The sequence below is a fragment of the Miscanthus floridulus genome, chromosome 3 (assembly GCF_019320115.1).
Source record: "Miscanthus floridulus cultivar M001 chromosome 3, ASM1932011v1, whole genome shotgun sequence".
Lineage (NCBI taxonomy): Eukaryota > Viridiplantae > Streptophyta > Magnoliopsida > Poales > Poaceae > Miscanthus > Miscanthus floridulus.
Window position 1 is genome coordinate 2641951 of NC_089582.1, and position 16677 is coordinate 2658627.

General features: G+C 49.8%; 2 protein-coding genes across 3 annotated transcripts; one reads left to right on the forward strand and one right to left on the reverse strand.

Annotated features, from left to right (window-relative positions):
• The first annotated feature begins 461 nt into the window (after positions 1-461).
• On the forward strand, positions 462-2737 carry LOC136544779 (uncharacterized). Of its 2 annotated transcripts, XM_066536838.1 has the most exons (3): positions 462-676; positions 1463-1603; positions 2251-2737. In XM_066536838.1, the coding sequence occupies exons 1-3, from the start codon at positions 520-522 to the stop codon at positions 2442-2444; spliced, it is 492 nt and encodes a 163-aa protein (XP_066392935.1). In that variant the 5' UTR covers positions 462-519; the 3' UTR covers positions 2445-2737. The 2 variants fall into 2 exon arrangements, with proteins under 2 accessions (XP_066392935.1, XP_066392934.1); XM_066536837.1 differs by having other exon boundaries at positions 462-1603.
• A 3354-nt stretch (positions 2738-6091) lies between these two features.
• LOC136544781 (small ribosomal subunit protein uS13z/uS13y/uS13x) lies at positions 6092-15267 on the reverse strand. Its single transcript, XM_066536839.1, has 4 exons — positions 15132-15267; positions 14877-15037; positions 6824-7012; positions 6092-6401 (listed from the first exon to the last, which is right to left on the reverse strand). The coding sequence occupies exons 1-4, from the start codon at positions 15132-15134 to the stop codon at positions 6296-6298; spliced, it is 459 nt and encodes a 152-aa protein (XP_066392936.1). The 5' UTR covers positions 15135-15267; the 3' UTR covers positions 6092-6295.
• Between the last annotated feature and the right edge of the window lie 1410 nt (positions 15268-16677).

Here is a 16677-nt window from a genome sequence, read left to right on the forward strand (position 1 = left end):
AATTTCTCGTGTTGCAATGCACGAGCATGATCCTAGTAGAAGATATATTTGAGCACCACTTTCTCTAGGTTTTAAATAAATAAATCTTCTAAAAGGGTTTTGTTTGGCAAAAAACTATACTAATAATTTTGTGAAGAAAAGTTTACAAAATGTTTACTCAAATTCGAAACCTAAATATTTGGAACTATTTATTTATTTAAAACATTATCCAAATATTTTTTATGAAAGTTTTATGCAACAAAATGACTTTTTTTATTGAGAGAGGAGAATGGAACTTTTCTTTTAAAAAGGAGAGAATAGAACGTGGGGAAAGTTGAAGGTGCAAGGACTTTTTCCAATAACTGGGTATTTTGATCTGACCGTGGAGCAACGTTAAGCCAGAAGAAACTGAACCTGGGCTTATTTTGCGGCATTTGAGCCCACCTCACCCAGGGCCCAAATTGCAAGTCGCAACGCATCCATTCCCCATTCCCCAACAGCCAACGCCAACCAAAGGCCAAACCCTAACCGCCGACCACCATGGCGGCGCCGTCGTCTCGGGATCCGGCGGCTCTGATGGACGAGCTAGTCGAGGAATGCCTCCTCCGCCTCCCACCGGAGGACCCCGCTGACCTCGCCCGCGCCGCCCTCGTCAGCAAGCAATGGCACCGCGTCGTCACCGGCGCCATCTTCCGCCGTAGGTACATCGAGTTCCACCGCTCGGCACCGCTGCTGGGCTACATGCTCAACCAAGACAACAATTCCATCCGCTTCGTCCCTACGTCGTCGTTTCGCCCGCCCCAGGTTGACCGCCGCGATGTGCGAGCCATCCACTCAAGGCATGGCCGCGTCCTCCTGCTTTCTGCCCGGGAGCGGGAGGGTGACGGTCTCCGCCTCTTGGTGTGGGATCCCAGAAAGGACAAGCAGTGGGAACTGCCCGTGCTGCAGCCAGGCTCGCGGATAGCTAACTGGGACGCCGCCTTGGCCTGCGCCGTGGGCGACGGCTGCAGCCATCTGGACTGCCACTTCAAGGTCATCTTTGTGGGAAGATCTGGAGGGCGGAGGTTCTCTTGTTTCTACTCATCGGAGGCTGATAGCTGGAGTGACCCAATCTTTGTTTCGGAGAAAGGAGGATATGTTGCCTATGGTATGTACAAGAGTGTCCTCGTTGGGAATGCCTTCTACTTCAAGATCGGAGGCAGCGATGGAATCTTTAAGCTCGACCTGCAGACACATCAAATATGTAGGATTAGCCTCGGAGTGTCCCCTCCCAGTCTGCTAATTGCCACAGAGGATGGCAGCATGCTAGGAGTTGCCAAGATAATAATCAACCCAACACTTTGCGTGTGGCTAAGGGAGCAAGGAAGATGGGTAGAAAGCAGACTCATTCAGCTTCGTGCTCTACTCCCAGATGATGCCCTGTGTGATCCGCTACTCCCACCTCAAACCAACATTGACAAACCTTCGGTGGTTGCCTTTTCAGAGACTGGAGCTGGTGTCATTTTCTTAAGGACATGTGTTGGGTATTTCACTATTGATCTGAACTCAGGGAGGAGCAAGAAGGTAGGGAATGTCGTCTTAGGCTCGGGTCACATTGTTCCCTACGTGAGCTTCTGCACCCCAGGTATATATTTCATTGTTTTTTAGTTTGCCCATTTGCACAAGAAATATTAGTTCAACATGAAAATATGCTGGATTGCTATGGGCCCAGCAACATGGTGTTTTTTTGGGTGGACAAAAGTATGTCAGTGTGACATTTCGATCTCATGTAAAAACCAGATTACTCCTACTGCTACGTACTCCCTCTGTCCCAAATTATAAGCCGCTTTGACTTATTTGATACATCGAATTCGCTATGTATCTAGATATTACGTATGTCTAAATACATCGCAAATTCAATGTACCAAAAAAGTCAAAACGTCTTGTAATTTGGAACGGAGGGAGTATATATTACCTACATGAGTTTCTACAGTCCAAATATTAGCCTCACGCTACTCTTTAATGATATATATGTTCCTCAATCATCTCCTGTATGCTAATGTCTCTTGATAACATTGTAGAAATACAAATAGGATACTTTCCTTCATCTGGACTAGTTTGATTCATCTTAATGATGTTGTGGATATGTGACCATTAATTAACTGGATAATAAATCAGTGCTGTTTTGTTGTCCATCAGAGGCAACTTGATGTCTCTTGTGTGATTTGTGTAGATCCAATGTTCATTGTCACCATCGATTCCTCATATTTTGTATTTGTGTTTCTTATGCAGCACCGGGAACAGTCTCCACAGATGCGGGACCAGGAGCTAGTGGTGTTGTCTCTTCAGATGATGAACCAGGAGCTGGTGTTGTGGTCTCTAGAGATGAGGGGCTAGGAGATGTTGTTGTCTCTACAGATGAGGGGTCAGGACATGTTTTGGTCTCTACAGATGAGGGACCAGGGCCTAGCATGTCAAGTGCATAAGCTCAAATTACAAGTACAAGGCCTTCTAAATCAAGAAGGAAATTACTAGGACAGAAGCATGTTTTTTGGTGCGATATCTCTACATGATTTTGCTGCTGTGCTGGCCTTGTTCTGAAGCCTAAATGTTCTAGTTCCTGATATTGGGAATAATTAGTAGTACTATTTATCTCTAAAATCTGTAGCTTGCTACTTAGTTTGAAGCTGTCTTGGGCTCATCTGCAACATGGTAACTGAATCAGGATTGTACTCTCACTTTGAGCTTGGGAACTTGAGTTTGCAATCAAATTATGAGAATGCTATTGACTCATGTGTGAAAGTATGACATGGAATTAATGCTGTGTGTGATTGTGGAAAATTTTCCTCTTTTACTTTGAAAGCATCTAGGCCCCTAGTTGGGTTTCGGTGATTAATGACAATACGTGATTACTGTGACTAACGTGTGTTTTGCAGAAACAATTGAGTTAGGTCACGGTTACGATGAAAATCGTTTTGGTTTTCAGAGGATGGACGACAAGGTTAAGGATGGACTAGTTCTAAGTGTCGATTGGAGTTGGAGAGACACTTAGAGTAGTTTAGGACTTCGTTTTTCCTTTGGCCGTACTATTAAGGGGGTATGAACGGGTAGCTTGACCCAGGTGAGTCTAGTGAGTTGGGTGTGGTGCACACTTGTTAAAACTAGCACTAGGTAGCTCCATAACAGCCCTTTGATCCAATGGAGCAAACTTCATTCACATATGTTCGAGAGTTGGAAGTGAATGGAGGGTCAAATACTGACCGGACGCTGGCTCCGGTGTGACCGGACGCTGGCTCAGGGTCCGATCAGTTCATTTGGCTAAGGTGAAAGCGTCTGGAAGTGACCGGACGCTGCGAGGTCAAGTCACCGGACGCTGAAGGCCAGCGTCCGGTCGACTCCAGTAAGGTCCCAGAGAGGGAGAATCCTGATCGGACGCGTCCGGTCAATGCTGATCGGACGCTGATCAGGTTCCGGTTACTGACCGGACGCTGCTCAGCAAGTGACCAGACTCTGGAGGTCCAACGTCCGGTCGACATCAGTAAGGTTCCAGTGAGGGGAGAACGTGACCGGACGCGTCCGGTCAGTGCTGATCGGACGCTGCCAGCGTCCGGTCAACTCTTAACCACTGGAGTTCGGGGTGTACTGACCGGAGCGTCCGATCAACCCGCAGAGGCACATAACGGTTCGTTTTTTAGCCGGTGTTATAAATACAACCTCCGCTCGTGTGTAGGGGTACTTTTGCTCATTTCAACAGCTGAGAAACACCTTAGAGAGATCTAAGAAGAGCAAGGTCCTAGTGAGATGATTAAGATTTGAGAATCCCAAAGAGAGCCCTCATTAGTGAAGATCAAGAGTAGCAAAGTGTGCATCCACCTTCTCATTAGGCTTGTCATGATAAAGTGAGAGTTTGTGGGTGACCCAACTCAAGTTGTGAGCGGTTGTGGGTGATTCACCGCGACGGAGTATCGAAGAATAAACCCGTAGAGAGCACTTGATCCTTGCGCGGATCAAGAGGGAGCTACACCCTTGCGCGAGTGCTTCAACGAGGACTAGTGGGGAGTGGCGACTCTCCGATACCTCAGCAAAACATCGCCGCGTTCCTTCTTCTCTATTTACTTTGAGCATTTACTTTGAGCACTTACTTTGAGCAATTCAATTCTTGTCTTTACATTCATAGAATTGTCATGCTAGAGTAGGATTGGAACTTAGGTTGCAAGTCTTTTGTGCGGTAGAACTTTTAGAAACACTTTGGCACAAAGGGTTAATTGGACTAACCATATGATTTAATTATTGCAAAGAAATTTAGAATTAGCCCAATTCATCCCATCTCTTGGGCATCTTGATCCTTTCATACTTGGAAGTGTAGTCGATTCAGCAAACACGAGCTATTTTGAAGTAGCTTTAGCTGCAATTTTGGGGTAAATGTCAATAAACAACAATTGCTGGTTGCAAAATCCGTGGTGTTTGTATTTGTTTGCACAGAAGTAGGACCTCGTATAAAATTGGACATCATCATTATTGAGCTGTATAAAGACTAAAGAGTGTGAATTTCTCCCTTTTTTTTACTCCCTGTAAAGAAGCATTGTATGTTTTTGTACAGTACTGAATTTGTCATTTGTAGGGTTGGGAAGTTCTTAAGTTCGTACACAAGTTTAAGCCTTCAAGTGTGGGGTAGATGTGTTGCAGCTAACAGAGCCAGAGAATTGTTCTCCTAATGCATTGTACCTAAATGTTTTGGATAGACACGTGCGCTGCACGTGCTTGAGCAAGTGCCAGTGCAGTTTCCTGCTGGACGTAAGTTGAATTTCTATGGCAGTTTGATGGAATCTGAACCATCCGCTTGGAGGTTCTTCTAGAATAGTATTCATGCTTAATGTGAACTGCAAGATTAAGATTTGAAGAGCTCTATCACGTAGGCGAGTGCTTGGCATTGTTGTTTATCTATCCCCATCATACCTATGCAAGATCCGTAGACCGCAATGGTTGCAAACGATGAGCATATTCAGTACCCAATTCAATGGGCATGTGATTTAGGGGTTGCTTGGCTAGATGGCCAGTGACAAGTTGGAGGTTTGGCTAAAAATTAGCCCACCTATTAGCTCCTTGTTTGGAAGAGTTAGAGCTGATTTAGGCTAATTTTTAGCTGTCTAGTAATTAGCTATAGTATCAAACAAGCCCTATATCGGCACGTGACCTGTTTCATCTAAAATGTTAGCCCACGAGCGCCAATCTTCCTGTCCGAGTCCAGGGAACAAGGCCAACAATGGATAGGTGTTATTAATAATGAATTTCATGTTTGGATTCACAAAAATGTTGGATAATGGAGTATACGTTGAGTCTATTTATCGGCTAATTCAGCCACTGACTGACTTCGTTTATTAAGGAAGGGGTTCAGGTTTTTTTTTTTAAGAAGGAAGGGTGGGATGGGCTTCCAATCTTTGGCCCATTTGGCCACTGGCTGGGTTAAGTAGTCAGGTGCCAGGGCCTTTACTCAATTCCTCTGCTCCAGCTCGGCATTTGTATTTTTGGAGAAGGCTTCAGTTCAGTGTTCATTCACTCTGACATTACGTCTCATAGCGACGAGGATTGTCAATGCAGCTAGTGCTGCCACCAAAGCATCAATACCGATGCGAGTCAAATGATTAGAATGACCAATCTCTCACAAAACAAATCATGATAATTCTTGTATGGACAAAACTCTATCTGTAGAACACGGGACAGATACTGGACAATCTCACAAAACAAGTCATGAAAATGCTTATCATGCACCGTGACAATCAGCCAAATCACCGACGAACAATGCACAGGTATTTGCCCAACTAGACTGGACAGCCAAAGTCCAAAAGACCACGGAAAGGCTACTTGAATGTAAGGTGATTGATACAGGTGCCTAATGATATCGCTAGGTCGATATACAAGTTGGTTCCTATTTATGATGGACATTTGCTTACACACATTAAGCATTGATGCTAATTTAAACGACCACGGGCCCAGACTAGACGACTACGAACACTTCATCGATCACAACTTCACCAGGTCCAGAAACTACTGAATGCCGGGATAAATTAAGGAACACAGGAATCCAAGCTTTCACAAGCAAAATGCGCTCAGTGGAAACACAGCGCAAAAAAAGTACTGTCAAGCATATAAAACTTTACCCATTTCATAGAACATTCAATTCAACCCGCTTGGAACACAGGCACCAAAAGATTGCTACAATATATAGAGGTCTCGTAAAGCGGAACTCTCATCTATCCTACAGATAATGAACATCCTGCGGCATAACAAAGCACAAATGTCTGCATACTCAAAGACACTAAAGATAGGCCAACAGAGTTTATCTCTTCTTTGACACACCGACAGTCTTTCCACGCCTCCCGGTGGTCTTGGTGTGCTGGCCACGGACACGCAGGCCCCAGTAGTGACGCAGACCACGGTGGTTCCTGGATAACACAAGGGTTTTGTGTCATATAACAAACGCAACAAGAAAACAGATATTCGAATCACGAGCATATTCTCGGCCTGTTCGCTGGTTGGTTTCTGGGTTGGTTTAGGCTGGTTGATGCTGGTTTATTGTGAGAGGAAAACACTGTTGGCTGGCTGGTTTGGGCTGGCTGAAACCAACAAGCGAACAGACTGTCTGTGTGAAGAGCAGATAACAGTTCCAACACAGATGAACAAGTTTTCACCACAAAGACATTGGCTGTGTACAGTTATGAAAAACATGAACAGCACTAACAAAGAGGAAAATGCAACTAATATTTTCAACAATGCCGTGACAATAAATATGTGGGCATGCTAACTTGTGTATAGCAGTACAACATCAATCAATAATAGTAACAGAAAAACATGATGATAGACTGACCTGATCTTCTTCAGCCTCTCAAGGTCATCCCTGAGCTTCATGTCAAGGGCATTGGAAACAACCTGAGAGAACCTACCATCCTTGTAATCCTTCTTCCTGTTGAGGAACCAGTCAGGGACCTTAAACTGGCGGGGGTTTGCAACCACAGTCATGAGGCGCTCAAGCTCATCCGCGGATAGCTCACCAGCCCTGCACAAAAAAATATAATCATTCATCATATCTGAACTTCATGCAATATGGGATTCCTGCAGTAACATACAATATTAGACAGACATCCTAGTGGCACAGTTGGCTAATATGGAACAATTAAAATTTAGTGGGACTGGGACAGTGGTGCAATAAAACAATCTCAAACTTCAGCAAACATGAGCAAACTGGAAACATTGACAAAAAGCCTAGACAAGTATTTGCAATTCTACACTTATAATAGTCATATGGATGGCAAGGGCTTTAAAACACATTTTCAAACGGGGCTCACTGCATTTTCCCAAGTACAATCCACACTGAGCAACAGATGACTACTGAAAACAATCAGTAGATACAGTATGTTCCACAGTTGCCAAGTTTACACATGGAGGCAACCAAAATTGGCCTTATGTAATTTCTTAACAGTTTATAACCTTACAATTTATCTTCATATTCATATAACAATACAAAAAACTACTGCCCAACAGGTCCAAAAACGAAGCTAAACCTAATTCAGGATACAGAAGTTGAACAACTTCAAAACATGTTTGTTCATTGAATAGAAATAAACATCACAACAACAACAACAACAAAGCCTTTAAGTCCCAAACAAGTTGGCATAGGCTAGACTTGAAACCCAACAGAAGCAATCAAGGTTCAGGCACGTGAATAGCTGTTTTCCAAGCACTCCTATCTAAAGCTAAGTCTTTGGGTATATTCCATCCTTTCAAGTCTCCTTTTATTGCCTCTACCTAAGTCAACTTCAGTCTTCCTCTGCCTCTCTTCACGTTACTATCCTGGCTTAGGATTCCACTACGCACCGGTGCCTCTGGAGATCTCCGTTGGGCATGTCCAAACCATCTCAACCGGTGTTGGACAAGCTTTTCTTCAATTGGTGCTACCCCTAATCTATCACGTGTATCATCATTCCGAACTCGATCCCTTCTTGTATGACCGCAAATCCAACGCAACATACGCATTTCCGCGACACTTATCTGTTGAACATTGTTAGTCGCTGAATTCCTACTCTTGGTAGTAGTAGAATTCTTACTCTCATCGAGAGAGGATGACACTAGGAGTTGGGGCAATTTTCTTTGTTTCTCACACAAATGCCATGCCAACCTGAGGGATTGGGGGTACATATATATATAGGCTGCTAGCCAGCCAAGCATATGCCAAGATGTTAGTCTAAGATGCTGTCCTCTAAGATACTGTCCTCTAGTCTAAGATGATGTCCTAAAAACAGACCTAAAAACAGACCATGTTGTTACAAGGACCATGTGACCAGCACAGCCTCACAAAGACCAGCCAACACATGAGACTTATCCCATCATTCTCCCCCTAAGTCTTGTGCGTCGTCTTGTGGGAAAGTTTAACCATCCTGGTCCTGGAGCAGAGCTCAAGGAACTTGATCCTCCCAAGGGGCTTGGTGAGCAGGTCCGCAAGCTGGTCCTTAGTGTTGATGTAGCTCGCCTTGATGCTCCCGTCCTCCAAACAGCCTCGGATGAAGTGGTACCTCACCCGGATGTGCTTACTCCGTTCATGGAAAACGGGGTTCTTTGCTAGGGCCAGAGCGGACTTGCTGTCCACCCTGAGCTCCACCGCTCTAGTGTCTTTGCCGAGGAGATCACCAAGCAGTCGAGCGAGCCAGAGCGCCTGAGTCGAAGCAGTGGAGGCCGCTATGTACTCGGCCTCGCAGCTGGACAGAGCCACCACCTACTGTTTGACCGACTGTCAGCTAACGAGGCACTTGCCGAGGAAGAAGAGGATCCCGCTCATGCTCTTGCTGATGTCGATGTCGCCGGTGTGGTCGCTGTCGCTGTACCCGACGAAGTGTGCCGCCCCAGGGCACCTAGGGTAGTAGAGGCCGTGATCGAGAGTCCCCGCAACGTAGCGGATGATCCTCTTCACAGCCTGCTGGTGCTCCGTCGTCGGTCGCTGCATGAACCGACTAACATAGCCGACGAAGAATGCCAAGTCCGACCGTGTGTGGGCGAGGTAGCGAAGGCTCCCCACAAGACACCGGTACTGCGTAGCGTCGACCTCCTCCGTCGTGCTGTCGCGGCTCAGCTTCAGCCTCTCCTCCATCGGAGTGAGAGCTGGATTGCAGTCGGTGAGCCCAGCTAGCTCAACGACGCGCTTGGCGTAGGCGGTCTGTCTAAGCGTGATCCCGAAGTCATCCTGGTGCACCTCGATTCCCAGGTAGAAGGAGAGAGGCCTCAGGTCACTCATCTGGAAGGTGGCCTTCATCTCTTCCTTGAATGCCGCCACCTCCGCATCCTTGGTGCCGGTGATCACCAAGTCGTCGACGTAGACACCCACCAGCAGAGCATTTCCTCCACTGCCCCGTCGGTAGATGGCCGCCTCGTGTGGGCTTTGCTCGAAGCCCATCCCCTTCAGCGTGGAATCCAACTTGGCATTCCACGCCCTCGGTGCCTGCCGCAAGCCATATAGGGCCTTGCGCAGGCGGAGCACCTTGCCCTCCTTGCCGAGGATCGTAAATCCCGGCGGCTGGTGCACGTAGACCTCCTCCTTCAAGTCGCCGTTAAGAAACACCGACTTGACGTCCATGTGATGAACGCGCCAGCCCTCCTGGGTAGCTAGCGCAAGGAGGAGTCGCACGGACTCCATCCGTGCCACGGGAGCAAAAGCGTCGTCGAAGTCGACCCCCTCCTGCTGCATGAAACCTCGTGCCACCAAGCGAGCCTTGTGCTTGACGATGGTGCCGGCTTCATCCCTCTTCAGCTTGTACACCCACTTAAGGGTGATTGCGCGGTGACCACGAGGAAGGTCAGCAAGCTCCCAGGTGCGGTTCTTCTCGACCGCATCCATCTCCAACTGCATCACGGCGCGCCATGCCGCGTGTCTCTCGGCCTCTGCAAACGACCGAGACTCGTCGTCATCACACGCAAGGTGCAACTGCGCCTCCAGGTCGTGAGGCACCGGTCCCGACACCGGCTGGTCGCCGAGAAGGTTCTCCATCGTACGGTACCGCAACGGCTCGCCGTAGTGGTACACGTCGATGCGCTCCTCGTCGTGAGAGAGCGGAGTAGCGAGCTTAACCGGGCTGTGCTCGACACGAGCTAGTGTTGGAGTAGACGTGCCCAGAGAGGTGCTGGAGTGCGTGGCGGTGCCGGCTGTGGTGGAGCCAGCGAAGGACTCATCGCAGCCGAGGTCCTGGCTGGAGAGCGTGGTGCTGTCGGAGTAGTAAGCGCCGGGGTCGGTGGAGGCTCGGGGACTGGGGTAGACGCGCTCGCCGAAGAAGAGCCGCCTACTCCCCCAGCACCCTCAAAGTGGACGTACTCGGCAGTGAAGTCGTCTTACGTCGGAGGCGAGCCGTCGTCCACCGCCTTGTCCCACGCCCATCCTCGCCCTACGTCGAACACAACGTTGCGCGCCGTGCGCACACGCTGTGTCTTCAGGTCGAGGATGCGGTAGGCCTTCGAGCCCTCCGCGTAGCCGATGAACACTCCCGGAGTGCTCCTGTCGTCGAGTTTGCTGATGTGGCCAAGCTCCTTGGCAAACGCAAGGCAGCCGAAGACCCGCAAGTGGGAGACCGCCGGCTTGCGCCCATGCCAAGCCTTGTACGGCGTCCTGCCGTCGAGCGCCTTGGTAGGCGAGTGATTGAGGATGTAGACGGCCGCCACCACCGCCTCTCCCCAGAAGACAGCCGGCATCCCCCTCTGCTTGAGAAGGGCCCGAGCCATCCCCACAACCGTCTGGTTGCGCCGCTCGACGACGCCGTTCTGCTGTGGGCTGTACGGCGCGGAGTAGTGGCGCTAAATGCCCTCATCAGCGCAGTACGACGCGAATTCAGCCGTCGTGAATTCGCCGCCGTTGTCGGTGCGCAGCACGCACAGCTTGCGGCCGCACTCCGCCTCCGCAGCAGCCTGCGAGCGCCTGATGGCGTACGCAGCCTCTCCCTTGCTGCCGAGGACCATCACCCACATGTAGCGGGAGAGGTCGTCGACGAGCAGCAGGAAGTAGTGTCGTCCTCCCGGTGTGGCCGGTGTCACCGGGCCACACAAGTCCCCGTGCACAAGCTCGAGCCTCTCCTTGGCTCGAAAGCTCGCCCGCTGGGGAAAGGGGAGTCGCCTCTGCTTCGTCAACACACAGACGTCGCAGAGCTGCTCCACATGGTCGAGGCACGGCAGGCCTCGCACCATCTCCGTGGCACTGAGCAGCTTCAGGGCCTCGAAGTGAAGGTGCCCGAAGCGCTCGTGCCACTGCCACGCCTCGTCATCCCGACAAGCAACGAGACAGAGGGGTTGTGCCACCTGCACGTTAAGGATGTAGAGTCGATTTGCGCTTCTGGATACCTTGGCAAGAAGGCGACGACGGCGATCCCAAATCCTCATGATTCCATCCTCAACCACCACGCGCGAACCGTTCTCATCCAGCTGTCCCAGGCTGATGATGGAGTTCCTCAACGCAGGGATGTAGTAGACTCTGATGAACAGCCTGTGCTCACCAGACACGGCGGTGAAGATGATGGAGCCGACGCCCTTGATCTCCACGCCGGAGGCATCCCCAAACTTGACGGAGCCTCGAACGCTAGAGTCAAGCTTGGTGAAGAACTCCCGTCAGTCTTGTCATTGCCGGAACCGTCGTCGAGGAGGGCGTGTGCTTTTGGCTCGTCAAGGTGGAGGAGAGCCGCTGCGGCCAGTGCCGCTTAAGGTAGCTCGATGCTTGCATGTGCCATGAACAGAGCCGGCTCCTCCTCCGCATGTGCGACGTGGGCCTGGACGCGTCGTGGCTGTCGACAGTCCTTGGCCCAATGGCCAAGCTGGCCGCAGTTGCGGCAGGCGTCGTCTCGTGCCGGCTTGTGCCTGCCGGCGGCGCCGCGCTGGGCGCCTCCGCGGGCATCACCCTCGGCACGTCCTCGCGCCCTGGCCTGGGCGTCTCTGCACGCCTTGCCACGCTTGCGGCCGCCTGTCGCGGAAGAAGGCTCCCCCTTCTTCCGATCACCTTGGCTGGCAAGCCACTGCTCCCAAGTGAGAAGAAGCTTCCCGCCAGTGGTGATGGGCCCCGAGAGGGACTGTGGCTCATCGCTGTCGACGACCTTGAGGCGACCTATCGCCTCCTCGATCGACATCGTGGAGAGATCCAGCAGAGACTCGATCGAGCGAGCCATCTGCTTGTACTTCTCGTGGACGCAGCGGAAGAGCTTTTCGACAGCTCTCCTCGCCGTAGGTGTCATCGCCGAACTGCACCATCTTCTACAACAGAGTGTTGAGACGGAGAGCGAAGTCATCAACGTCCTCACCTGGCTTGAAGGCCAGGTTCTCCCACTCCTTGCGAAGTGCCTGCAGTGTGGACTTGCGGGCGCGATCGCTGCCGATGCGTGCCGCAGCGATGGTGACCCAAGCCTCCTTGGCAGTACGCTTGTTGGTAAGCGAGAACTGCATCTCGAGCGGGACTGCAGCGATGAGGGCATCTAGCGCCCGTCGATCTAGGTCGTAGTCGACGTCGACGTCGCCGAACCGGACTGCCTCCCACATGTGCCACACCTGGAGCTTTACCCTCATCACCGCAGCCCACTCGACGTAGTTGGTCTTAGTGAGGGTAGGTCACCCACCGCCGGGGCCAACGTCCCTGACGACAGCCTGGATCCCGTGGTAACCACGGTATCGATCCGGGGAGAGAGCCATGTTGCCTGTGAAGGCCGCGCTCTCCATCGGCCCGTACGCCACCGTTGTCGTGCGCGCCTCCTCTAGGAGCGCCACCGCCGTGCGCGCCTCCTCCAGGAGCGCCGCCGCCGTGCGCGCCTCCTCCAGGAGTGCCGCCGGCGCGTCCGCGCCTGTCTGGGCTGCCGCCGTGCTCGTGGGCGTGCACGTCTGCCCACTGCGCCGCCCGCGCTCGTCCTGCCTCCCTCCCCAGCAGCTCAAGGTCCGCGTCGGCGCTGTCGTCAGCAGAAACGGAGTTGCTGATGCTGCCGCGCAGGGCCTCGACCTCTGCTGCCGCCGCACGCGCTGCTTCCGCCTCTGCTCTGGCTGCTGCCATCTCCACCGCTGCCAGCCTCGACGCCCTTGCCGCCGCCGCAGCGGTCTCTGCCGACGCTCGCTCGCGTTCCTCTGCTGCGGCAAGTTCGGCCTCCTGCCGACGCCGCGTGCTCGAGGCGACCGAGCGATGAGACTGCCCTGCGGACATGACGCGCTACCGGGGGTCTGCTGCGTGGGGAGAGGGCTGCTTCAGACGCGCAGAGGGAGAGGAGTGAGCAGGAGCGGCCGGAGCTGTTGCTGCTCTTAGCTGGGGCTGTTGCGAGGCTGGGAAAGAAGATGAGCAGGAGATGCTCTGGCTACAGGATAATACGGCTCTGATACCAGTTGTTAGTCGCTGAATTCTTACTCTTAGTAGTAGTAGAATTCTTATTCTCATCGAGAGAGAATGACACTAGGAGTTGGGACAATTTTCTTTGTTTCTCACACAAATGCCATGCCAACCTGAGGGGTTGGGGGTACATATATATAGGCTGCTAGCCAGCCAAGCATATGCCAAGATGCTAGTCTAAGATGCTGTCCTCTAAGATGCTGTCCTCTAGTTTAAGATGATGTCCTAAAAACAGACCATGTTGTTACAAGGACCATGTGACCAGCACAGCCCCACAAAGACCAGCCAACACATGAGACTTATCCCATCAAACATGTCGTCTTTTCGTAGGCCAACATTCTGCACCATACAACATAGCAGGTCTAATCGCCGTCCTATAAAACTTGCCTTTTGGCTTCTGTGGTACCCTTTTGTCACATAGGACACCAGATGCTTGGCGCCACTTCATCCACCCTGCTTTGATTCTATGGTTAACATCTTCATTAATATCCCCATCTCTCTCTGTAAGCATTGATCCTAAATATCGAAAGGTATCCTTCCTAGGCACTACTTAACCTTCCAAACTAATATCTTCCTACTCCCAAGTAGTAGTGCTGAAGTCACATCTCATATACTCAGTTTTAGTTCTACTGAGTCTAAAACCTTTGGACTCCAAAGTCTCCCGCCATAACTCCAGTTTCTGATTCACTCCTATCCGGCTTTCATCAACTAGCACTACATCGTCCGCGAAAAGCATACACCAAGGGATGTCCCCTTGTATGTCCCTTGTGACCTCATCCATCACTAAGGCAAACAGATAAGGGCTCAAAGCTAACCCTTGATGTAGTCCTATCCTAATCGGAAGTCATCCGTGTCTTCGAACACTAGTCACAACATTGTTATACATGTCCTTAATGAGTCCGACGTACAATAGAAATAAACATTAACAGATATTTTTCCAAAAACTAATAATAAATAAAAAACATAGTTCTCGGTTCTCTATGGCTACAGCATGAACTTTCAGTACCTAAAATGAAATCATTGCTGAGGAATGCATGTCAACAGTTCTGATAAAGTTAGCTGTGGTTTTAATGCACCCAACAAGTTGGAAACAAATTTCAGCATGCTCATAAATAAAGCGCTAAATTGGCAAATTATGATGACAAAAGGCACAAAAAGGAAATTGATTATTACAACCAAATCATCAGACTGTAATTCTATCCTTCTGTCCTACAGAAGGGTATTTATTTATGTATAAAAGCACCAATCACCCAGCGCTTATACTCGTTAAAACAGGATCTACCAACCTTAATTTCAAAGGATTTCAATGAAAATTGACTGGCGTCTAAATTAAGATTCTAACTCCCAAAAAACTGTTCGTCCAACCTAGACAGCTGCAGCCCAATACATGTCCAAATGAGGCGATCCCTCGCCCCGGCACCACCAAACTCCACAAGAACCATCTACAATTCGCGATGCTAATCACCGACAACGCCCCCTTGCATCTCGTCCTCATTCCACTAAATGAACCAACTGCAAAACCCCATCCAAAACTCACCGCTTGTTCATGTCGATGTCGGCCTTCTTGCAGACGATGTTGGAGAAGCGGCGGCCGACACCCTTGATGGAGGTCATGGCGAACATGATCTTCTGCTTGCCATCCACGTTGGTGTTGAGCAGACGCAGGATGTGCTGGAAGTCCTCCCCCGCGATCAGCGACTGCAAAGCCAACAACGCCAACCGCACGTCAGACCAATCGCCGACCCGTGGCGGCTCAGTGGGGCCACAAAAGAAGATAGGGCGGAGCTCTTACCATGGCGGCAGCGGCTGGTGGAGCTCGGGCGCGCGGGGGTAGGGTTTCTCCTCTCGCTGGCGGCGGCGGCGTTGCGAGGCGGGCTTTAAAGTTGGGAGTGTGATGAGGTGGAAGCAAACCCTAGTGGACGCGGATCGACGGCTAGGATGGATGCGAAGATGCGGAGTGGGGTTGGGTGGGCTTTACGGACTGTTTTGACCTAGTTTGGGCCTGCATGGGCAAAAACATAAGGTTCAGGAGTGAACATCTAGCCCATCATTTTCTTGTATCTGGCTTTTTTTTAGACGGATTTTCTTGTATCTGGCTACGCCGTCTGCGTTTTCCTTTTTGCTTGATTTGATTTGAAGTTTAACTTTTTCTTGAGAATGATTTGAAGATTGAATTTAAATTAGTTTCAGAATATTAAGAATAAAAAATTGAATGAGTTCATTTCCCGTAACTGTTCTTAATAGAAGATACAAAAATTTAAAAAAGTAACACTATTTGTATTATGCTTATTGTTGGGATTGTTAATTGGGCGTACCCAGTGCAGAGAGCTCCCGCTCTGTGCGGGGTCTGAGGAAGGGTGCCAGCGGCAAGTCTTACCCTCGCGCTGTGCAATGCGAGGAGACCACGACTCGAATCCGGGACCTTCCGGTCACAGGCGGTAAGACTCTACCCTCGCCCCTTGCTTATTGTTGGGATTGTTAATTATTAAAAAAAGGGTAAATCCCCCCATGTTGTCACGGGATTTGGGAAAAAAATTAGAAGCATAAACATTAAAGAGTTTGATGGGGAGTAGAATAATTTCGTACATTTGAGATTTCAGATTTTATAGTAGTTGGAGATGTGAATGCAAGTAATTTGCTATATCTCTGTATCGTGGGTGGTGGGAAATTTTCTGCAAAGAAAATTAGAGCACACAAGATGTTAATCCATCAAGTAATAAAAAGAAATAAATTAACGCAGCATGAATTTGAAGAACCCGATTGGAGGAGGCCAATTTCCGCGGCGTCTCCAAGAACGCTGGCCGTCCAGAAATAAGGCAAACAAAAACCATTGCCCCCGTGCTGAATTTTAGTGGGCTACATGAGCTTGGAACGTCTCCACCCAAACAGACATGGGGTTCGCTGGTAGGGATCTACGGAGCTGATACAAGACATGGGAAATAGAGAAGCGCTGCATCATACTCATGACAGCACTTTCCAGCTTGATGCCTGTAGGACCTGTTCTGTTGCCTCGAAATAAGGGCCTATTTGGAACACGGAAAATATTTCCTGTTCTGTGTTTTTCATGTGAAATTGAACTGATTCATGTGAAATTCCTGCACAATTCCTACGAAACCTCTAAGATTTGAGGTGGCTGCTTAACATTGGATGGCCAGAACAAAAATGATAGCATGAAATGTTGCGGTGCAAGATAAAACTTTGTAGTAGGGCTTTGTTTTATATAAGGCTAATCCCAATCCATGGTATCATGCTCCAATATCCAATGCTAACACATCATAAGAAGAGTATTGAATTAAATGACGTACCCAGTACAGAGAGCTCCTGCTCTGTGCGGGGTC